The sequence below is a fragment of the Nematolebias whitei genome, chromosome 10 (assembly GCF_014905685.2).
Source record: "Nematolebias whitei isolate Nwh7 chromosome 10, NemWhi1, whole genome shotgun sequence".
NCBI classification, from domain to species: Eukaryota; Metazoa; Chordata; class Actinopteri; order Cyprinodontiformes; family Rivulidae; genus Nematolebias; species Nematolebias whitei.
The window spans coordinates 30,425,487-30,449,890 of NC_056507.1; the positions used below are offsets into that span (position 1 = coordinate 30,425,487).

General features: G+C 38.4%; 2 protein-coding genes across 3 annotated transcripts in view; both read right to left on the minus strand.

Annotated features, from left to right (window-relative positions):
• clpxb (caseinolytic mitochondrial matrix peptidase chaperone subunit Xb) overlaps positions 1 to 9,571 on the minus strand; it is a 13,393-nt gene extending 3,822 nt beyond the window's left edge. Inside the window, exons 1-10 of one of the 2 annotated variants that reach the window (XM_037683563.1) lie at positions 9,361 to 9,571; positions 8,323 to 8,398; positions 7,735 to 7,895; positions 7,502 to 7,616; positions 6,409 to 6,563; positions 6,153 to 6,312; positions 3,267 to 3,308; positions 1,775 to 1,951; positions 1,489 to 1,653; positions 662 to 750 (exon numbers count right to left, since the gene is read on the minus strand). In XM_037683563.1, coding sequence (XP_037539491.1) covers positions 662 to 750; positions 1,489 to 1,653; positions 1,775 to 1,951; positions 3,267 to 3,308; positions 6,153 to 6,312; positions 6,409 to 6,563; positions 7,502 to 7,616; positions 7,735 to 7,895; positions 8,323 to 8,377 — 1,119 coding nt within the window. In that variant the 5' untranslated portion in view covers positions 8,378 to 8,398; positions 9,361 to 9,571. The remainder of the gene's footprint in view (positions 1 to 661; positions 751 to 1,488; positions 1,654 to 1,774; positions 1,952 to 3,266; positions 3,309 to 6,152; positions 6,313 to 6,408; positions 6,564 to 7,501; positions 7,617 to 7,734; positions 7,896 to 8,322; positions 8,399 to 9,360) is intronic. The other variant, XM_037683564.1, reaches the window with a different exon arrangement.
• A 2,541-nt stretch (positions 9,572 to 12,112) lies between these two features.
• LOC119416350 (olfactomedin-like protein 2A) lies at positions 12,113 to 21,175 on the minus strand. The gene is made up of 17 exons (XM_037683583.1): positions 21,166 to 21,175; positions 18,703 to 18,789; positions 18,513 to 18,602; positions 18,326 to 18,400; positions 16,869 to 16,961; positions 16,694 to 16,768; positions 16,524 to 16,613; positions 16,319 to 16,390; positions 15,875 to 15,970; positions 15,706 to 15,798; positions 14,257 to 14,331; positions 14,081 to 14,164; positions 13,641 to 13,742; positions 13,356 to 13,427; positions 13,141 to 13,266; positions 12,911 to 13,061; positions 12,113 to 12,788 (listed from the first exon to the last, which is right to left on the minus strand). Exons 2-17 carry the CDS (start codon positions 18,710 to 18,712, stop codon positions 12,326 to 12,328), a joined length of 1,767 nt encoding a protein of 588 aa, XP_037539511.1. The 5' UTR covers positions 18,713 to 18,789; positions 21,166 to 21,175; the 3' UTR covers positions 12,113 to 12,325.
• Between the last annotated feature and the right edge of the window lie 3,229 nt (positions 21,176 to 24,404).

The window sequence follows — 24,404 nt, forward strand, 5'->3', positions numbered from 1 at the left end:
ATGTACACAGTATACTGTGTACTTTTACTAAGGTCATGTACACAGTATACGCCTCTTTCTATGATAACCTTTGAGAAAAGTCCAGTATGCAGGAAAAATCTCTCAAATGTGTGGTTCTGGGGGTATTTGGGGAACCTTAAGATGAAGAAAACATTTCAGTCAAAAGTTTTTTTCTGTTTTATCCCTGAGCCTTAAATACGCTGCGAGTGCCTCTCATAAAGTCTGACGACATAAAAGAAGATGAGGAGGAGAATGAGGACGTTCCTCTGGAGCAGCTCCTGAATGAATCTGCCACTCAGCAGCTGTCAGCACGTCACTCAGAACATTTGTATTTAGTAGACTTAGTATATGTGCTATATACTTTTTAAATGACATTGTTCTTGAGAGTTTCTGGCTTATTTATTGTAAAAAAGTTGCAGACAATCAGATTCTGTCAAGAGGTTGTCCTCTGGACAACCTGGAAATTTTCCTTAAAATTAATATATTTGAGTCCAAACAAATAAACAAGTAAATAAATAATTAAAAACAGCAATCCCCTCTTAGTCCTAAATGCTTTTTACAAGCACATCAACAGAAACAACAATTTCAAAATGACTAAAGATGTATTTTGTAGATTTTATGTTGCACCGGATTTGTTTAAGCAATCTGGGTAAAAACTGACCTGCTGAACTCCCTCTCCGCCCACATCTCTTAGCTGATGGATTCCAGGCACGCTGCCAATCTTATCAACCTCATCCAGGAACACAATACCTGCAGCGTGACACAGGAGGACAGGACAACCATGGTTAGAATCAGGTCTTACTGTAACCAAACAGACCCTGCCTTTAAAGAAGACATACTGCATCTTTTTTTAAACACAAAGTGTCAAACTTACTGTGTGACATGTTTCAGTCAAAACACAACAAGTACCACACTTTAAACCTTACTGAATAATTCTGTTTGGAGCTGCAGACTTTAAAGGCGTAGTGTTGGTCACAGCTCACTCAGCTTTAAATGCTCACTCTCCTCTGACTTGTGCCTCTTTGAGGACAGACCTCACAATGTAAAGGAGTGTTTGAGAGGAAACAAGCGAGAAGGGAAACCGTCCGGAGCCGAGTCAGAATCTCATCAAATGGAAAACAGCTCTCGAATTCAGATACTGTCAGAGCTGGGTGTCTTTATATAAAAAGTGTCATAGTGATATATTTTTGTTTGCACAACCTTAAAGTGGGAATATTAATCTACGAAATATTTAGGTTTATTAACTGAGGTTGGCTGCTAATAAATATACCACATAAAAGAAACACGATAAACGTGGTGACTTTAGCGGCAAACTCTGCTGTGTTCAATCTGTGCTCACTGTAGCTCTACAGACTGTGTACATCTGTGTTTTATGATCTCAACTGAATTTTTAGGTAGACCTGGTTCTATTTGACCATTTACTCCTGGTTCTGCCCCAACATATGGAGAGACTCTGCTCCTGTTATTAACTGTAGTCCCTCCGCCCACCTTGCTGTGCCTTCTCCACTGAGTAGTTGGCGTCTTGCAGAAGTTTGGCAATGACCGACTCGATGTCTTCTCCCACGTATCCGGCTTGAGTCAGAGTGGTGCAGTCGCAGATTGCAAATGGAACATCAAGACAACGTGCCAGTGTCTGTGCCAATAATGTTTTTCCTGTTTAAAAAAAAAAAAAAAAAAAAGAACCATCATTAAATAACTTTTAGCACATTTATAACGCAAACAAACCACAAACTTGGCACGGCGACACCGCACTGAAAACTGAGAAAACACAAACCTGAACCGGTCGGACCGAGGAGTATAATGTTGCTCTTCTCCAGTTTGATGTCTGAGTGCATGGAGTCCAGGACCTCTCCACCCCTCTTCTCCTGAAGCGGCTGCTGGCTCGCCTGCTGCTGCATGGTCGCTCCCAGAGCATTTCCATGAGGGCTGATCCCTGCAATCTGCAGCAGCTCTGCAACAACAAGCCACACATCTGAACTGAGTGACAAGTAACAATATAGAGCCATCACAAATATCTGAGACATTGTTATACAAACAAGTAACTCATTAATTTACTGGCATGTGGAAATATTCTGAGTGACATTTTCCAAGTATGAGCTAAAAATACATTTGATCAGTGCCAGAGGAGATTACAAGAGTCAGCTTGCCTGAGCATGGCAACAGTCTGAATGTAGGTCATAAGGGCTTCCTTGTTATCCTTTTTTTCTGGTTGGTAACGATGGCCCATATGACAAAGTTCATATGAGTTGACCCAGAACTTGTGTTGGATTACGTAAGGTTAAAAGTAAATGTCTTGGGTCGGTGAAAGTCAGGTTAACGCATGATAATGCAGAGTTGTAAATAATGGTGCAAGCAAGGGATTTGGAGTATTATTGGTGTCATTATATTGATCAACACAAAGAAATGTGGACAATACCACCACCAGTGGCTAATTTCAAGTTTATAGCTGGTAAATATTTGTTTAGATGCACGGTTTTGATTAAAAATATTGACAAATACATTCCAAGTACACATTTGTAACGACACCGACAGAGCAATGGAGACAGGTTCTACTATGGTACTACTGTCCATTATCTCAGCGCTGGCAGCACGATGGATCAGTGGTTAGCACTGTTGCCTCACAGCAAGAAGGTCCTGGGTTCAATCCCCGGTTGGACCTGGGGTCTTTCTGGGTGGAGTTTGCATGTTCTTCTCATGCTTGCGTGAGTTTTCTCCGGGTACTCCAGTTTCCTCCCACAGTCCAAAAACATGCATGTTAGACTGATTGGTGACTCTGAATTGTCCCTAGGTGTGAGTGAGAGAATGAATGGTTGTTTGTCTCCTTTGTCTCTATGTGTCCCTGTGATGGACTGGAGACCTGTCCGGGATGTACCCCGCTTCTCGCACAGTGATTGCTGGCACTGGCGACCCCCGTGACCCAAAATGGAAGAAACGGGTAAAAAATAATGGATGGATGGAGATATACCTATTAATGACAGACTTCTTATTGGACAATACATTAAAAAAAAATGCATTTCAGAATGTCAGACTCTACAAACAATATTAAACTAAAAGGAAATTAAAGGTAATAAAATCACAATATTTAGATATATTTCACCAAAAGAGCCAGGACAGGTCTGAGGAGTCACAGTGTTCTGTACATTTTGGCATTTGTACAACTCAAAACAGAACAAAACAGAAACCTACTGATTGTTTTCTGACATACGTCACTGCTGATAAAAAAAAATACAGTCAGTCAGATAACAGTAAGGAGGTCAGTCACTTACTTGTGAATCTGTATTCATCCTCTCGTCTTCTCATCTCTAGCTCTACAAGCAGAGGATCAGAGTGCTTAAATCAATGTTATCATTTATTATTATCACTCTGACAATGTTAATGCAGTCCCTTAAAAGAAGTTTGTTCATCTGCGTTAGAATTATTGAACAAATGCCAAATAATACAGATTATGATTCAAGTCCAGCTATGGTGAAGGACATCAGTTATTTATATAGATTAAATTTATTGAAATGCTCGAGATCCAGGTTTCAGTACTGAAGTTAAAACTATTTTACACGACTGCATCACGTGCATAAGGTGGGTCTCAAACGCTTCGTGTCGCCCTCCCATTTGAGGAAGAACATTTTCAGCACAGCCTCAGTTTAACCAGACTGAAACAAAGTGTTTTACCAGCACTTTACCAGAGATTTTTTTTATATAAATTAAAAACAAAATAATTTTCACAGTACTTTTAAATGTATTTGTCATTGTCAAAAATTAAAACAAAAATAATAACAAGATGATAAAAAGAGTGGTCAGTCCTACTTCATATAGCAATGAGCCTGCAACCCAGAATGTTTAAATATTGATCAATATCTTAAAGGATGCCTAATTATGGACTGTAAATTAAAAAGTTTAAAATTTTAGCAACTCTACAGACAATTAAATTAAAATTTTAGGTATCTCAAACTGCATTATATGGTATTGGAACATTTTTTTTCTTTTAGTATGGGTGACTTTCGCACGGCTTCGAGGCGATTCTGGTCCACCATCCAGCATCTCGGGGGGGGGTACGCCACCAACACTGTTTATAGTAGGGGTGGTGTGGTGCTGACCTCAACCCTGGATGTCGTGGGTTGGTGGGCAGAATACTTTGAAGACCTCCTCAATCCCACCGGCACGTCTTCCACAGCGGAGCCTGGGGACTCTGGGTCGGGCTCTTCAATCTCTGGTGCTGAGGTCACCGAGGTGGTTAAAAAGCTCCTCGGTGGCAGGGACCCAGGGGTGGATGAGATTCGCCTTGAGTTCCTTAAGGCTCTGGATGTTGTAGGGTTGTGTTGGCTTACGCGACTCTGCAATATTGCGTGGACATCGGGGGGAAGTTCCCCTGGAATGATAGACCGGGGTGGTGGTCCCCCTATTCAAAAAGGGGGACCGTAGAGTGTGTTCCAACTACAGGGGGATCATGCTCTTAAGCCTCCCTTGTAAAGTCTATTCGGGGGTTCTGGAGAGGAGGGTCCGTCGGGTAGTCGAACCTCGGATTCAGGAGGAGCAGTGCGGTTTTCGTCCTGGTCGTGGAACACTGGACCAGCTCTACACTCTCAGCAGGGTCCTGGAGGGTGCGTGGAAGTTTTCCCAACCGGTCTACATGTGCTTTGTGGACTTGGAGAAGGCATTCGACCGCGTCCCTCGGGGAACCCTGTGGGGGGTACTCTGGGAGTATGGGGTACCGGGCCCTCTGATACGGGCTGTTAGGTCCCCGTGTGACCGGTGTCAGAGCCTGGTCTGCATTGCCGGCAGTAAGTCGGGCTTGTTCCCGGTGAGAGTTGGACTCCGCCAAGGTTGCCCTTTGTCACAGATTCTGTTCAAAACTTTTATGGACAGAATTTCTAGGCGCAGCCAAGTTGTTGAGGAGATCCGTTTTGGTGGCTTTAGGATTGTGTCTCTGCTTTTTGCAGATGATGTGGTCCTATTGGCTTCATCAGATCGTGATCTACAGCTTTCGCTAGAGCAGTTTGCAGCCGAGTGCGACGCGGCCGGGATGAAGATCAGTTCCTCCAAATCCGAGGCCATGGCCTTGAGCCAGAAAAGGGTAGAGTGCCCTCTCTGGGTCAGGGAGGAGGTCCTGCCCCAAGTGGAGGAGTTCATGTATCTTGGGGTCTTGTTCACGAATGAGGGAAAAATGGAGCGCGAGATTGATAGGCGGATAGGTGCAGCGTCTGCAGTGAAGCGGGTGCTGTACAGGTCTGTCGTGGTGAAGAGAGAGCTGAGTCAAAAGGTGAAGCTCTCAATTTTCTGATCGATCTACGTTCCCACCCACATCTATGGTCATGAGCTTTGGATTGTGACCGAAAGAACGAGATCTCAGATACAAGTGGCTGAAATGAGTTTTCTTCGCAGGGTGTCTGGGCTCTCCCTTAGAGACAGGGTGAGAAGCTCGATCATCCGGGAGGGACTCAGAGTAGAGCCGCTGCTTCTCCACATCGAGAGGAGCCAGTTGAGGTGGCTCGGGCATCTGTTTAGGATTCCTCCTGGACCCCTCCCTGGTGAGGTGTTCCGGACACGTCCCACCGGGAGGAGACCCAGAGGAAGACCCAGGACACGCTGGAGGGACTATGTTTCTCGGCTGGCCTGGGAACGCCTCGGGATTCCCCCGGAGGAGCTGGACCAAGTGGCTGGGGAGAGGGAAGTCTGGGCCTCCCTACTTAGGCTGCTACCCCCGCGACCCGACCCCGGATAAGCGGAAGAAAATGGAGGGATGGATGGATAGTGTGGGTGTATGTTCAAAGTATTAGAGCAGATACCCGATATTGATATTCATGAACTCCTACGTTTAAAAATAAAAAAGTTTAATGGCTGTTGGTCAATATGAGTTTTTTTTTAGTTGTTTTTTTTTACATTTTATTGTTAATGCATGCACTCTTGAGTGACCTTGAACTTACAATACCATTAGATTTAACTGGATATTTTCTGTAAGAGCCAATAATAACGACGCAACAAATGACAAAGTGTGTTGCAGCAAAACAGATTTTGTTGAATCGCTTGAAATTGTGCTTTTTTTTGATGCACTACAGGACTTTGCACATAAGTCTACAATGACAGCCTGGTTTGCTTGTTGAATGTACATAAAATCTGGAATAAGACAAGAAAGTTGGGAAAAAAACAGAAGCACTGACCACGAGGTGTCAAAGACGGCTGCTTCTCCACCTCCACCTGCTGTCGGCTTCCTGCAGGGATGTTGTTGTAGATGCGCTTGTAGTGATTATACACAGCAACTGCCAGGACCTTTTTAGCGTAAGACTGGCCAACAACATATTTGTCCAGATAGGCATATATCTAAAACCAACAAAAAAAGTTTACAAGATTTAACTACATGTTCAAAAGTTCAAGTGAATATTTTGGCAGCTGTGTCACCAGCTCAAAATGTCTTACCTTCTTGGGGGGAGGAGGTGGTTTCTGTGAAAACGCCAATTTCACAGCCTCCGCAGCAGATTCTGGTTCTTTGTTTAGCCCTTTTTTAGAGTCCGTTTCCGAAAGGACCACAAAAAAGTGATGACACTTCTCACATTTGACAAACCGTGTTGATGCTACAAAAGGACACAAGCAAAAATCTAATTTAGAGCAACACTTGCAAACATTTTTAAAACAACAACAATAAATAAATACTTTCGTAGTTTCAAATTTTTAAGTTTCAAATTTTTCAAATTTAAACAAGTTCACGTCAAAACTGAAATACTACTTAGGTCACCTTTAATGAGAAAAGGCACTAATAAAAGTGAGCATGCCTGCATGCATGTCCTTGCTGTTTCTAATTTTAGAGTGATTTGTTTGCTCTCAAAACACTGGAATTGTTTATTATTTTCTAGTGAACCTGATGGTTTATGTTTTACAGCTGTAATAAAAGCTGTGTCCAAATTATTTTCAACTTTTAATTGTTGCTTTTATGTACAATAAGAACAAAGAAAAAAGCTAAATCCTGTTTGCTTAAACTGCCTGTGTTTGAGGTAAGTTAGTGAAGGTGACAATATTTACTCTAGAATGTGGAAGACAAAGCCTAAATCTGTCATCTAATCGTCCGAGACGCTCCTGTAAGCAGCAACTAATCAGCTCACACGACGGTAAAGTTGCAAAACAAAGCTGAAAATTGTCACAGGACAACACTGAAACCCACGTCTCTCGTGGTTGTTTATGGTGCATATTTATGCGTTGTGTTTGCTCGATAGTTTATCTAGTGCAGCCCCTAAGTTTAAGTCGGTGAATTGCTCTAATCACAAAAACACATACAGACTCACAGATTAATGCCATATTCTGACAAACTGATGGAGAACTGTTCAGATGTACAAGTGAACGTCAAACAATTTTTTTTTTATGTAATGTTGCAAAAAACTAACGCCTACACTTCTATTGGCAGTGGTAATTCCTGAAAACTTGGATGTTTTTTAGATTATTTCACAATCAAAACTAGTGTCTTTAGTTTTTATTAAAAAACATATTATTATTGGCTAAAACAAACAAATGTACTTACATACAAAGGTCTCTACATGTGTGCAGGGGTCTCCACATTTAGGGCAGCGTAACTGGCTTCCCCCTTTGCCTGATCCTCCAGAACCAGACAGTCTTTTTCCCTCACTGACACTTTTCTATGTTAAAAAAATAATAATAAAGACAACATTAGAGTATACTTATTAACTCCTTTAACAAGTAAAAAAATTGTCATCCACAACGGCTGAAAATGAGTTTTAGCTTTCAAGAGTTTACCTTTCCGCAATCATTTCCGCCGTCTTTCGTTGTCCCATCTTTAGCTGCGTAACAGACAGAGGTGTCTGAAAACGACCTGACACACACCCGTGGATGAAAAGGAGTTTCCCGAGAGCCCTGACGACTCAGAGAAAACAGCTGGATTCGGGTGCATGACAGTCCTGCAAAACCAGGAGCATATGCTTTAATTTCACTCCTGGAGAAAATCTGTGACAGGATGTGTCAAATCTACTCTAACACATGAAACCTAACCATTTAGTTGCTAGTCTGACATTTGTTAACTTTAAAATTATTAGTATCACACACACTAGTATACACGTTTTTTTCTCCATCATAGGAGCATAACTCAACTTGGTGCTTTCCAGCTTACAAACAACAAAATACTACACACTCTCACTGTCCTACACAACAGAAAGATGTGTGATGTGATGTAATAGGGCTGGCCTATCTATAGCTACCCAACTCCACTTCCAACTTCCACCTGCTGCTGACAAGAGCTACATGACTGTAATAAACAGTAATGTGGGTTAGTGAGGGCAGATGTCACACAGTTTACGCTTGAAGACAGGTATGTGTTATTTTTCTTACCTCTGTGAGCGGTGCTAAGGAACAATCTCACAGCTGAGGTGCACGTACAGGACATCACTCCTTGTGTCTGAATATCCTGAAAACAAACAATAACTAAACGCATTACAGAAGGGGAGACAAGCAGCTAACATCTGTTAGCTGTCAGCAAGAAGCAATAGACTGGAGTGAGGCCAAATACTGTTTGATTCTGTGACTTTAAATAAAATAATTTTTCCTCAGATGTTACTGTATAATATTTAGATATTAGAAAACTGTATAAAAATATAATTATATTAGTATGTGCTGTGAAACTGGTATGTGAATGGTTTTTATGTTTCTTTGTTTGTGCTTTGTATGTTTTTATTGTCTTGTTTGTTTTTATTGTTTTATTGTGCAGCACTTTGGCTACCCTTGTGGTTTTTAAAATGTGCTATATAAATAAAGTTGATTGATTGATTGATTGATTGATATATTATAAAAACACTGAAACACACAAGTTCCATGTGTACGAGAAGCCCTGTATGTTTCAATACCATCTGCCACATTTATGTATTTATCTGAATCTAATGGGCAACAAATCCTACAAATTTTAATTGAAATGTAAACTCTTAGAATTGTTTGAAAACAGCTAAAAGTAATCGAAACACAAAGCTGAAAATTGACTGCCCAAAACAAAAATATCAAAGCACTACTTGAAAACCTTGCACATTTTACCTCAACGTCACTGCTAGCTTTAAGAAAAACAGGTGATAAATAGTCAAAAACTACAGTCAGTGCTGCTCATAGGAGGAGGTTCAGTTTTTTAAATCATGAACTGTACCGTACATACTTCTTTACCTAAACTCCTGCTCACTCTGTCAGTAAATAAACAAACTAAAGCTATGTTGCTATTGAACGGGTCACTGCTAGCTACCTAAAGCTAGGCCCAACGAGCACCAAGCTAATGCTAAACAACCGGCGAAGCACAAGGACGTCACATTTCAAACTAACGTACCGTAATTCTAAAGCACAATAATAGTAAAACTGGCAACATTTAACTAGTTTGATAGTTTTACTCACAGTGCACGATGAAAACGTTTTGGTAGCACCTTCGGGAAAAATATGCTAAGTCACTAAGCTGTCGCACTATACTTGTTTGGCAGGTCGGTGACTAACACTAGTACCATATGGCTTGTTGTATGAACTAGTAAGAGTTTGCTCCTTTAGGCCGTTATTTCCCAGGTGGGACACGACCTAAAGTGACGTAACGCCTGCTGGTACAAACTCGGTTACATCTAGCTAACTATAACTAGCCTTCCCTGTTAGAACAGACGCTACCAGACGATGTTTAATCATGTTGACGGCGACAGCAACATGGAGGCTCTATTCGTGTTCATTGTGGTCCACACGCATCCAGATACTTTGAGATCTGCTAACGCAAATGACGAAACCTGAGGCGTTCAGGAACATCTCGTAATAGAACTATCTACGTAGGTATTGTGAAATTATCACTGTACAAATGGTTTTTGGAGTTAAATACTGTTTAAATTACTGTACTTAAGTTTTCACTCAGATAAATTAGTTAATAAATGGATGCTTACATATTTTACAATTTTTATTACCACTAGTAATGTTAAAACGTAAAATTTACTTAAAGCAATTCTATTAACATTGATAGAAGACTGTGTGTAGTTCTCTTTAGACTGATTAATATTTAACTAATCGTTTTGATTAGTACTCACTGGGTGGATTCAAGTTGTATCATGAGTACTGAGTGCCCGTATTGATCATCACTTTTGTCTTTACTTTGTTTATAAATCAAGGATCATGTGAAAAACAGGCTGGATTCCTAATCTTTATGAGGAATGCATAGAAGTAATATAGTGGGAAAAAATAGTAAGATAGTCTGCAAAAATAAATACATAAATGAAACAGCTGATTTAGTATGTTTTACCTTGTACATTTAATTACACTTTAAACAATCTATTTCATTAAAATTGACTGAAAATATGTTGTTTTTTTCAATATAAGAGATTGAATTAGAGGTATATATTTTAAACAATTATTAAAATGCACTTTATATTCAAGCACATTTTTGTTGTTGTTTATAAAGCAAAAATAATAAGCTGATTGAAACCTTTTTGGTCTTTGCGTTTAATTTTACACCAGAAAAACTAAAATTATTTTAGTACAACAACAGCAGCTTGTAACACGAGAGAGAGCAGCATGTAACATAAGAGCAGAACCAGAAAAACCAGAAGACTGACATGACAGTGTTATACACATAAACTTTGTTCCCTGGACTCACTCAGATGAGCTTTCCTTTGTTGGGCAGTGATAACTTGACACCCATTTGACCCAAAACAAATAAAATCAGTTGAGTTTTTTTTTTTTTTTTTTTTTTAAAGGGACAACCCAAAAACCAAAAGGATGGTTTAAAAAAATCAGTAAGTGTAACAGGTTGTAAAGTTGATTTAATTATTTATTTTTTTCCATCACAAATGCCATGATTTATTTGATTTTTGCCCTTCTAACCACTGTCTCCCTCTATACTGGTGTCATCATCCAGTTTTGATAAAGTTCGAACCACAGTATGGGTTATTGGTGATCACTTCCTTATGTGTACAACAGATAATAATTGTATATTTACACAAAAAAACACAAAAAAACTATTGGCATTTAAAATGATAACTTTGCTTTAGTTGTGTGAGGCTTTGTGTTTTACTTATAAAAACTGTGAAGCTTTTGTTTTAGTTCCTCTGAACTGTTATATATTTTAATTAAAAAATATATATTTACATTTTGTTTAAAAACAAAGTTTAATATTCTTTATTCCATTATGCCTTTGGTTACATTATGTGTCAAAAGGGCAAATAATTGTAGATATACAACTGTTCTTCATCTTTACTAACCTTTTAATTCACACTATTTGTAAAATGAACATATATTTTTTTACTCTGTTAACTTTTATAAAATGAGACTTGGTTTGTGATGTCTGTCAAATCAATCAACAGGTTTACAGATGTAGATTAAAAAAAATTAGAATATCGTGAAAAAGTGTTTTTTTTGTCCATCATTTCAGAAAGTGAAACATGTACAGATTCATTACACAGACAATGAAATGTTTAAAGCCTTTATTTTTTTGTAATTTTGATGATTATATCTTACAAACAATGAAAAACCAAAATTCAGTGTATCAGAACATTAGAATATTGTGAAGAGGTTCAGTATTGTAAACTCCTGGTGTCTCACCCTGATCAGCTGATTAACTCCTACATGAGCTACAAATGTCTCATTCCTCGAGTCCAGCCACTCCTAAACCAGACACAACATCAGAAGCATCTTACCTGCTGAGGATAAAAAGAACTGGACTGTTGCTCAGTGGTCCAATGTCCTTTTTCCAGATGAAAGTAAATTTTCATGTCATTTATAAATCAAGGTCCCAGAGTCTGAAGAAGAGTGGAGAGACACAGAATCCATGTTGTTGAAGTCCAGAGTGAAGTTTCCAGTCAGGGATGGTTTGGGTCCATGTCCTCTGCTGGTTCTGGTCCACTGGGTTTTCTGAAGTCCACATCAACACATCATCTACCAGGACATTTTAGAGACTTCATGGTTCCTTCTGCTGACGAGCTTTATGGAGATGCTGGCTTCATTTTCCAGCAGGACTCAGCACCGGACCACACTGACAAAGCTACCAAAACCAGTGGAATATTCTAATTATCTGAAACACTGAATTTTGTTTTTTCATTATTTGTAAGATATAATCATCAAAATTACAAGAAATAAAGGCTTGAAAGAGTCCACTCTGTGTAATGAATCTATGTAAACTATGAGTTTCACTTTCTGAAATGACGGACAAAAACTTTTTCACCATATTCTAATTTTTTTTCAGATTCACCTGTATGTCAGTAAATCTTCAGTACTCATACGGTATTTTGGAGGTCACACGTTCATTGCAACAAAACAAATAAAATAAAATAAAAACAGATTTAAGTCACTTTTTAAAAACATAGAAAACTGTTGAGATTTCACGACGGTTTCTTTTCTAGGCGTGTTTGAGTTTAACTCTGCAGGTGCTCACGCTTCTGTTCTTCCAAATATACAGAAGGTTTGTGTAGGGATAGTACGACAGCATAGCCATGATGTCATTAGTTTGCCTTAAAGCAAAATTTGCATCAAGAAGAATCTGTGTCTGCAAGTCGAATGCGTACGTCACAACCCGGTCTGAAGGATCTGTAACATACAGCACGCCACACACGATGAAAGCATTCCCTGTTTTATCTGTGGGGAAGGCCGTGTCAATGATGGACTCCACAGTGAAGCTGACTGGGTCGAGCTTTGCGACCATGGTCTTATCGCCTGTGTTTGAGGCAAAGATGACCCACAGGCCGTTTTCATCCACAGCAAACTTGAAATATGTCTTTGAGTTCCTGAAGAGATAATTCAGGTTGTGATATCTGCTGTACGGCATGACCAGAGTGGTCATTCTCCGTGTGTTCAAGGCAAACCTGTAAAAGAAAAACACTGATAAAAAAAAAAAGGTGCTGGGACAGAGATCGATTATCCTTTTCAGAGAGTTAAAACAGCAGTTTTAATGCATTTAAAACAAACGAAGCGTAAAAACACTCACTTTACAAGCTGGTTCGTTCCTCCATTGTGGAAGTAAAACGCTCCTCTGTAGACAACGTGACCACAGCCCTGGTAGAACTTCTGGAGATCAATAATTTTGTGGTTTGCATTTGGAAATGCCGAAATGTTCTTGAACTCTCGCAAAATTCGACCTGGTGGAGAAACGTCGTTACGGTAAATCAGGGAAACTCTTCACCGAGTTGAGAAAATAATGGCTGCCTCGTGAACCACCTGAAAAATGCTCAGCCAACCAGAATCGATCTTCCTCCGGCCGGGATGCGTCCAACATCCAGGCTCCAAAAGTGGCTTGCATTGTGGTGGAGTTCTCTGAGCATGTGATGGCTTCAATGCCACATTCTAGTTGGACATAAGCACAAACGTAAGAATGCTCAAGATCTTTACAGAGCTCTGATCATTTAAGGCCGAGTTCAACGACATGCTTTCACCTGTTTTTGTCCACTTCTCAGGGGTAGGTGCGTTGATTGTATTGTAGGTCGTCTGCAACGAATCTGACGAGTCTGAAGGAAAATATCAATAAAAAGATGCTTATTTCATTTTGACATACAGTAATATTTGATTTGTGAAATAATAAATCCCAGTGATAATATGACGTTTACTCTGATTTTATTAAATAGGTATGTTCAGATTGATGTGCAGACTTAATAATATAAAGAAAAATAAAGGTATCTGTTCAACAACAGCTTGGACTGCAACACGGGACAGTTTCTCACCACTTTTCATTTGTTTGTTCAAATTGCTCCCGCTGCTGTTCAAAGTGTTCCTCCTTTGACCCCCGTCTGCAGACGGAGAGGCTGTGACATAAAAATACAAATCTGAAAAAAAAGGGAACACTCACTGATGTTCTGTAAGTACTTGTGTTTTTTAAGTATAATTCAGTTAGCATCCTGATCAAATGTTCTCAATGCTAGAAAATACTTTTAGAAGTTTGGTGAAATTTTTTTTTTAACATATATAGTATATCCAGAGTACTTTTACTCAGACTTTAGTTAGATTTTATGGTTTTTAGCACTGTTTGTGTTCTGCTTGGCATTTTCTTTCTGTTTGAGAACAACACAGTCACTAAATTAATTCATATAGCTGGAAAAATAAACTGCAGTATTACCAGGTCTTGCATAAAAATTGATTTTGACTGACAACTATGATTACTTACCGGGATCTTTTTTTCTATTTTGATGTTTCTTGGAGTCATTGGTGTTGAAAGTATCTTTGTTGTTTCCATCTGGTAACGGCGACTCTAAAGAAATAAACATAACATTCAAATAAACATGTTGGTACCGATTCAACAGATGGAAAACGTGAGTAGATGATCAGTTGTGATGACGTTACCATTTTTAATGAATGCTTTATTCACAGTTCTGTTGCCACTGAGGGCACTGCTGGAAAAGTCCACTTCAAGTGGGTCTGCAGAGTGAAAAGGCACGTTAAACATGCAACGCAGGTTCAATGCAAGCAACCAAGGAAGATTTTAAAGGGATTGTCGTCATTTTTTAAGCGCTGTTTTGTTAAATAGTTATCAATGGCTAGTACTTTATCTGATGTAACTTCAGTCAAAAATCACGGTCTGAAGAAAAAGGCAAAAGTCTTTGGCTAAAGATGGTGCTGAGAGGTTACTGAATGCTACTGACCGGTCAGTAAAGGTGCAGCAAGAGATAATTCTATTAACCACAAGGTGATTGATATAATTACATGGACTTTCATCTGAGATCCCTTGAGAGCTGCTGACTCCCAGATTTTACTCCTGCTTCTGGCTGTAGCTGTGTTTCTGATAACAGCCGGACAGGGCGGGGATGAGCTGTGGCCTGGCAGCTGGAAGTTTCTACAAAATTGATTTTTTTCTGTTCAAGAAGTCAGAATGTGTCAGAGAGTCAGACAGGTGAAAGCATTGATCTTCTGTGATTGCTGGCTGTTCTCTAAAGCTTTGTAAATAAATATGATGAAGTGTACACCCGGTTGTTTTGGGAATCCCTTTTTTCCAACAACTGTGTCACTGAAAAGCAGAGTTTTATTATTACTATTGTACTTTGTAGTATTTTTTCAGAACTGTATGCGTTTTTTGAGGAAAAAGTTGGAATATACGGCTGAAAAACTATTTAAAACCATACATTTGGCTAACCATTAGCCTAGTCTGGACAAAGAGATCTGCCCATTTAGATGTATTAAAACTAGAGAGAAGTGGAACTTGAGGCCACAGTGGACAAGTGCCTCTATAGGCCAGCTGAAGAAAAAATAAATAAGTCCCGTCCTTCCATGTAAATAAATAGGACATTTTTCCGACAACTCACCCCACCCCCCAAAAAAACACTTCAGATAATTTCTTTCATGTGTTGGTTTATGATGAATCATGTAGTTCTTACCTTTTGCTGCTGATTAATCAAATATACAGATTTTAACACGTTTAGTTTCAATTCGATTTTGAGGCTTTAAGAAAAGTGTCATGCTACACTGTGATTGACAGCGTAACAGCCTATCAGCAAGATGGACAGCTGTGTAGACGGGACTTTTGTATTGAAGGTACGCCACACATCTGGAGCGCAGCCTCTGGCTCCGAGTACAACATGGTGGGCAGCGCCCAAAGAAAACGACATGATGTTTTCAATTTTGTTTAAGAGAAAACGGACACACCATCAAGCTTTGTTAATGCTTCTGCCCTTTCTTAAATACTCCATGCTTTAAAATTAATGTCACAGCTGATAAGGTACCACCTATTGACAGCACATAACATAAAAAAATGACCTGACCATCCCTTTAAAGGTTATGAGATAAGTGTGATGATACCTGCTAAATGTTTTATAGGTTCCTCTGTAACCTCTTTAGTCTCTAAACTACTCAAGGAGCCATGGCTGACATCTTCAGGAAAATTGTCTGTCTCTAAAACAAAAGTTCAGTTTAACGTAGTTTTCATTAAGTCAGAATGTGATATTTCTTCCTAGTTTCAATGGTTTACCTTTATCTAGTTCCAACTTTGCATTTAGATGGTTGTTAGAGTCCGAAGCAGTCGAAGAATCCCTAGTCCTTCCAGCTGAGTGTGGAGAAGGTGGTTCTGTAAAATATAAATAAATACATGATTCAACAAGAAGAGCTGAAAAAACTAAAAGTACATTAAGTGAAGAAAGTGAGCTGTTGCATTCTGTTGTAACTTAAGGACGAAACTCAAATTGTATGCATTTTTGAGGGGACATTTTTCACAGTTTATATTACAGAGTATACATTTTTTTTTTTTAATAAAAAAATCAGAATCACTGAGGTTTACAAAACTTCAAACTTGTGGATTGTCAACTTACAACAAAGTACTAATGATAGTTTTCAAAAAAGAGACGAAATCTTCAAATACAAGTTTCACAGTGAAAGTTTTCACACACATCAAATACAGAGTGACAGTTTGACCCACGTTTCATGCTGGACTTAACAAAAGCTCTGCTGCCATCAAAGACATCCCTGTTTTGTAGGAGATTCAGTAGAACTGGGAAATGAAATTGCAAGTTAGACTTTTTAAATCATGTTCTTTCAAACAGTTAGGACTATTTATTCAATAATAATAAAGATAATAAAAAAAAAGATAGAAAGCATTGGAAGTTTAGGAGAGGAGCTTCAACCTGGTGCTTTTATTAGTCCCTCTGTAACATTTTCTGCATCACAGTCTTTCAGGATGATGTAAACGTCATCTTCATCAAACATTTCTTTCCCTAAGTTGTTAAAACAGAATAAATTAAATGCAGTTTTGATCAAGTTTATGCTTTTTGTTTCTCCACAGCGACGTTTGTACCATTTTGCAGGCTCGATTCAGTAAAGTCTCTGACATCTCTGAAGGCATCACTGTTCTGCAGGAGATCCATGAGAACTACAAAATAAAAGGACACGTTAGACAACAACTTTAAATACATTTAATCTATAAAAGAGGGGAATTCAGAGTTTACAGCTGGAGGCAGAGGAGATCCAACCTGGTAATATTTTTTCCAGTCCCTCAGGGACGTTTTCTGTGTTGAAGTCTTTTGAGGTGCCGTGACTGACATCTTCATGAAAATCTTCTTCTCCTAAAGTAAATAAATAAACAAACAAGCAGAATTAATTGAATGATAGGATTTTGATAAAAAATCACTTGGTATTTTTTCACAGTTTTAACAGATTACATTTAGATGATCGATAAAGATCAAACTTTGATCTTCTCCGTATCAGCAAAAACTCATAGATGTTGATTTGATGCACATGTTCTTGTAAAATCTGTATAGTTCACTTTATCTTCCTGTTATTACAGGTAACTACAAATCTAACATTCGTCTTTTCAAAATAAACAAATACATTTAGAAAATATAAAATACTGTACAACACATTTTACATTTTTCTTTTTTTTTTTTTTGTATCAGAGGAATTTCCACTGCTTTTAAACCCAAGTTCTATTTAACTTTTCATCATCGTCGTCATCAGTTCCTTCTCCTAGTGCCACTGGGGCAGTGCAAACATCACGCAGCCTCCACCTTGGCTGATCCTCAGCAGGATGGTTGAAGATATGGAAAGAGAGTTCAGCTGCAGATGTCATCTTCTGATTGTCGAGGACGACGCCACATTTTGTGGGTTTCTTGGGCCTCACTACACGAGCAAACCACTTCAAGTTCCTCTTCTTAGTCTGCATTAGGAAGGAGCTATGATCTCCAGTGACGACAAGGACTCTACAGTGGATCTCAGTATTTGTAGTGTGGGAGGAGCAGTGGACTTGAAGCAAGTGTCGAGCAGGTCGTTTCAAATGTGCATATTCTTTTCTCCATCTCAGCATTTAAAGTCCAGGTTTTTGGAGCGCAGACAAGGAAGGAAGAAGTTAGGAGTCTAACTTTGGTAGCCAGAGACACCGATTTGTCCTTCCAAACAAGTGTGAGTCTTGCCGGGGCACTGGTGGCTTTGGCTATCCTTGACGTCTTTAACTGAGCTGTCCTCTGATGTGAACAAAGAACCAAGAAACTCTACAAACTGTTGGAGTTCTGTCTCCCTGAAGCTCACTAAAACATACTCCTCTTTACCAAAAACCACGGTTGTGGTTTTATCAAAGCTAATCTCCATGCCACGATATCAACTCACGAGGTTTATGTTCTTTGGTTGAATGGCTTGATCATTGGTGCAGTCCTGAGATCTCCATCATCAGAAAGTGAAGACTGCAGATGTCTCATCCTTCCAGTTTTACAGGGGAATCATTCCGTATCAGTGCCTCAGGTATGATATGGTCCAAGAATATGTTTCACGGTGTTGGCGACAGTAGACAGCTTTGAAGCTTAGAAGTCATTACCGACCACAACAATGCTCTTTGTTGCCTCAGAGCCTCTATGGCGTTGATGACGCCTCTGATAATGACTGCCCATAGGCCTTCTTGGCTCTCTATAGCACATTTAATATAAAACTACATTGTTACCATTTTGCAGGCTTGATTTTATAAAGTCTCTGATGTCACGGAAGGCATCACTGTTATGGAGGAGATCCAGGAGAACTACAGAATCAAATGACGAGAGATTAAGATTGTACACATTTCATCTAAATATTCGTAAAATATGTGAACAAAATTCAAAGTTTATAGCGGAAAGCAGAAAAAATAATCCAACCTGGCAACTTTATCAGTGCCTCTGTAACATTTTCTGCATTGCAGTTTTTCAGGATGATGTAAACGTCATCTTCATCCACATTTTCTTTTCCTAAAAAAATGTTTTAAACAGAATAAATTAACAGTTTTGATAAAGTCAACACTTGATTATTATTATTTTTTTCTTTTTCACCACATTTTTGATGGTTTACCAGGTTCCATTTTTGCATTTAGATGACGGATAAAGTCAGAAACTTTTAAAGCATCTCTGATCTCATCTGAATGTAGAATTGGTATTTCTGGGGAAGAAGAAAATTCATCTTTAAAAACACTAATATACGCAACAATATTTAATGGATAAACTCAAAACAGAAGAATCTTAGAGACATTTTTGCTGATTTTAGAAGTGTGTCATATTATCTCATCCTTTATGCTTTAAATCAATAATAACAATCAGCAATTAGCCAAGTATTTTGATAAGATTCATAAATGTGAAGAGAAATATTGTTCATATACACGCATCACTGTGAAATGTTTCACATTTATTAAATTTAAAATAACATTTTTACCATTTTGCAGGCTTGATTCAATAAAGTCTTTGATATCTCTGAAGGCATCACTGTTCTGGAGGAGATCCATGAGAGCTAAAGGATAAAATGACACGTTAGATAAAAATTGTTTTACACATTTAATCTCAAACATAAAAAAGAAAATGTAAAGTTTCTATCTGAAAGCAGAGGAGATCATACCTGGTAATGATTTTACCAATTCCTCTGTAACATTTTCTGTGCCATGAAGGGGATTGTCATAAAAACCTTCTGGTCCTAAAAAAAACACAAACAAAATTAAATTAAATACAGTTTTGATAAAGTTGACTGAGCTCCATTCTTGCATTTAGATGACTTATAGTCAGAAACATAAAAAACATCTCTGAGCTTCACAGTTTCAGCTGAAACACACACATATATGATGATGTCATGCATTTAGATATTATTTACAGTTTGTCTTCCTGGTACTACAGTTAATAAATAAATAAATAAAATACACTTAAAAACTATTTGTGACATTTCCAGTATTTTTAGACCCAAGGCCTATTGTCTAACTTTCAGGCTCTCTGTAGTATAAGATATAAAACAACTTTTTACCATTTTGCAGGCTGGAGTTAATAAAGTCTCTGAAGGCATCATTGTTTTGGAGGAGATCCATGAGAACTAGAAAATAAAATGTCATGTTAGACAATAAGTTCAACCACATTTAATCTAAGTACACATCTTCTTCTTCTTTGTTCCCTCTTCAGGGGTCTCCACAGCGAGTCCTCCTCCATCTCTGTCCTCTGCATCCTCTGTCCTCACTCCAACTATCTCCACGTCCTCTCTAACTTCATCCATATGTCTCTTCTTTGTCTTTTTCCTGGCAGCTGCATTTCTAACATCCTTCTACCAGTATACCCACTGTCCCTCCTCTGGACATGTCCAAACCATCCTCTCTAGCTTTATCTCCCAGTTGTTCAACCTGTGCTGTCCCTCTGATGATCTCGTACATAATCTTATCCATCACTCCTGAAACTTTTCTCCATCCTGCCTGGACTCTCTTTTCACCACATTTTCCTGGACACTCAACTCTCAGTACTTGAAGTCCTCACTGTTCCACCGGCCTCCCTCTCATTCACACACATCTGTCTTACGATGTCTGACTTCCATTCCTTTTCTTTCAATCGCACACCTCCACCTCTCCAAGTTCTCTCCCACACTTTTATTTTTTAACCACAGAAGCCATCATGTGGCTCATTAACTTAATTCTCCTGTAGTTGCTACAATTTTTCCACATTATCCTTGTTTATAAAAAAAAAAAAAAGCACCACACACTCTAAAAAATGCTGTTAAATAATTGGGTCGAGTCATCTAAATGAGGAAAATTCATAAGCAGAAGAAAACTAACCTGATAATAATTTAAACATTCCCTCAGTAACATTTTCCGTGTTGAAGTCATTCAGCGTGCCATGAATGACGTCTTCATAAAAGCCTTCTGTTCCTAAAAAAAATAAACATACGTTTTAAATTAAATACAATAAGTTTGAGTCCAGGGCAGCACGGTGGCGCAACTGGTAGAGCTGCTGCCTCTCAGCAAGCAGGTCCCTGGTTCAAACCCCGGTCCAGGGGCCTTTCTGGGTGGAGTTTGCATGTTCTCTCCGTGCATGCGTGGGTTTTCTCCGGGTATTCCGGTTTCCTCCCACAGACCAAAAACATGCATGTTAGGCTGATTGGTAACTCTAAATTGTCCCTAGGTGTGAGTGAGAGAGTGAATGGTTGTTTGTCTCGTTTGTCTCTATGTGGCCCTCTGATGGACTTGCGACCTGCCCAGGGTGTACCCCGCCCCTCGCACAGTGATTGCTGGACATGGGCACCAGCGACCCCCGTGACCCAAAATGGAATAAGCGGGTAAAGATAATGGATGGATGGATGAAGTTTGAGTCCAGGTTTTTGTCCACAGTTTTAATAACTGACTAACATCTAGTTTTGCATTTAAATGATTCATAGTCAGAAACATTTAAAGCATCTCTGATCTTCTCAGTCTCAGCTGAAACACCACATATGTTGATTTTAAGCATTTACTTTTAGAAATTATTTTTTACCTTTCAGGCTTGCAGTATATTTAATATTAAAGTACATTTTTACCATTTTGCAGGCTTGATTCAATAAAGTCTCTGACGTCTCTGAAGGCATCGCTGTTCTGGAGGAGATCCACGAGGACTACAGAATAAAATGACACGTTAGTCAACAACTTTAAACATGTTTAATCTAAAAAGACATAAAGAAGAAAGGTTGACGTTTCTAGCCAAAAGCATCGATTTTACCAGGTAGTAATTTTGCCAGTTCCTCTGTGACATTGTCCATGTTAAAGTCTTTCAAGGTGCCGTGAGTGACGTCCTCATAAAATTCTTCTTGTCCTCAACATGTGAACAAATAAACAGAATTGATTAAATTATGACATTTTAAAATGTCAATGCCACCACAGTTTTGATGGTTTACCCGGTTCCTTTTCTGTGTTTAGATAATGGATAAAGTCCGAAACATTAAAAGCATCTCTCATTTCTTCAGATGGTGGAGTTTGTGGTCCTGAAAAAATAAAAAAAGAGAGAGAAAAATACAAAATGATTTTATGAATTACTTGTTGGGAAATATTTCCATTTCAGTTTAGTCTTTTACTTCTGTGATGAACCTCGAACCTCAAATGTTGCTTTTAAAATCCCAACACATCACATATCTGTTTTTTTAATATATAGATTTTTTTTTTTTTAAATCTTAAAGAATAATTTTTGTGGCTTTTCAATGCGGGCCCTTGTCTATTAAGAACTAAAATGTTTGAAACTGTTTGTCTACTAACAGCACAGAAATATGGATTAGACTTTATGATGAGAAGAGAAATGTTCACAAACATTTTAGTTGTGTCAAATAAAAATTACCCATTTTCAGGCTTGAATTAAAATAGTCTCTGCTGTTATTGAAGGCCTCGGTGTTCTGGTGCAGATCCAGCAGAACTATGGATCAAATGTTAGAGGTTACGTTTAAACACACTTGATCTAAAACAAAAAGAAGAGAATTCAAACTTAGAGCCAGAAGCAGAAGAGCTCTAACCTGATAAAACCTTTATCGGTTCCTCTGTCACATTCCTGGTGTTCATTACTGAGTCTAGAAAAATAAAAAAGTTAATGGTGTTTTGCTTTTCTTTACTCAAAGTGAGGTCTGTCAGGGATTTACCGGAGTCGGCCTCTGTGTGCAGACGTCTCTCAGAGTTGGTATCGTTCAGCTGATTGTTTTCAGCTGCCTGCGATTCTGATTCTGAATACACATAAAAACTGAAAAGGTTTGTTCACAAATAAAACAAAATGTTGCTGGCAGAGTGTTTTTCTGCCACTTGAATGGCTGCGTACCGATTTTAAAATGACGACGTTCTTCAAAGGCTGTGATGTTTAACGGACCTCTGCCTATGACGTCTGGGTTCGCTGTTGGTCGAACTAATAGGAGAATTAAAAGAAACAAGGAGATTTTATGAAATCAAGATCTAATTTGTGAGTAAATAACTCAAAAAGTCATTTAACTGGGTTCTAAATAAGCTTCTTAATTAACCTGTTAATGAGTTGTTATCTTTTTCTGTTGTTTCTGAGCTGGTGCCAATCCAGGCCGTATGTTCATAGTCTGGACGAGGCGATACCAACTCTGAAAAATGTAAAAATAATAAATTTAAATAGTTCAAAACTCCAAACTAAACAGTGATAAATGTAAAATTTAAATATGAGGGGAGAAAATGTTCTTTTAACAGATGTGTGGTATTTAAACTGATTAATTTTAACCCAAAAACAAATAAATGTATTATTACCTTCTGTCGTGGTGCGTTCAGTGACATTTCTGCTGCCACTGAAGGCATCACTGCTGTCACTTGAGCTTACTGTAGGTAACGCTGTAGGATGAAACAAAAATACCATACTTTGAGTGCTGAAGAGAAATCTGCATTTTTATAATTTTATTGTCAGTTTGTGTTTCACGGAGTTATTACCATTCGAATCATTTTTGACGTTTTCGTCTCTTCGAGCTGTCCGTGTGTCTGAGAGGAGAAAGACATTTGTTGTTTTCATACAAACAGCAAAAAGAAAACCTGGTTACAATCTTATCGTGAAAGTTGTTAAAAAAATGTGTTTTCAAATAAGGTCTACATGTTTGCTAAATAAATTTCCTCTAAACTCAAACACATAAGGAAAAATGTATTTAAATTTAAAATTCAGTAAATAAATAAAGAACATTTATAGACAATAAGCATAAATGACTTACTCAATAAAGCAATAAAATAAAGAAACAAACATGATTTAGGATTTTTGCCTGAAATTAAGTAGAATTTAACTTTCTGAATTTGTCACTAGTTTTATTTGTTTGCAGTCATTTCATACGCTACATAAAGGTGAAACAATTTTATTTCTACTTGTTCTGTTTTCCAATAAACAATTAAACATATTTCGCATATTTCAAATTTCACTTGATGTACTTTAAATCTTGGGTAAAGCCTAAGTAATACTTTTACATTTTAGTTTCTTATCTTTGCATAAGGATACAAAAGTTCTCTTTGTGTCCAAGTTTGTACCGTTTGAAACGGTGGTTTGATGAACGTGCGCGCTGATGGTCGTGTTTCTCACGTCAGTGGGACAACAGGTAGGACACGGTGGACCAGGGGGACCAGGGAAACCTTTCACACATACAGATAATCAAAAATTACTTTTTTTAATCACATAATAGTAGACATGATGTCGTCATGTTTACAAGCTACTTTGCAACATTTTTAAAAACTGCACCAAAGAGTCTCAAGAGAAACAAATGCATCCAATGTTTCAAATCTAAAAGGCTGTCTTGAGCTGGGTTGTCTCTCAAAGGTAATTAGTTGCAGATGTACATCAAATTGTTACTTTCTGAGGGTTCCTTTTAAATCAGTCCACTGGTTATTTTCCTGCTGTTCCAGACAAATGAACACACTCATAAACAAGCAAAACTATTATTGCTTTAAGAGGGAGACAATCACATCAAGAGACACGTCACCTTCATGGGCACAAGCTCATTTAGGATGGACTGAGACAGAAGGGACACATGCCTTTCAGTACGCTGAGTTTCACAAACACTGTCCCTCAGGCTGAACAGACATATTGTGCCACCCATGTGATGGCAGATGTGCATCCATTATGTCTTTTTCAGGTTATTTTAGGAAAACAAACTATATTTTGCACATAAATTCCTTACCTAAAGAGTTCATATTACCTGTTGAAATGCTTTGAGATGCAGTTGAGATGCTTTTTAAGTTCGACAAACAGATCAGTTCGGTTCTGCAGAGAAGCTTCTTCCAACTGCGGCAGGTAGCTAAGCTCAAGCCAGTG

Excerpts from the sequence above, each read along its gene's own strand:
- LOC119416350 (XM_037683583.1), bottom strand. Across the intron at positions 16,391-16,523 it reads GGGACTAATAAAAGCACCAG|TTCTACTGAATCTCCTACAA; the intron begins GTTGAAGCTCCT and ends TTCATTTCCCAG. Across the intron at positions 12,789-12,910 it reads GGAACGAACCAGCTTGTAAA|GTTTGCCTTGAACACACGGA; the intron begins GTGAGTGTTTTT and ends TTTCTTTTACAG.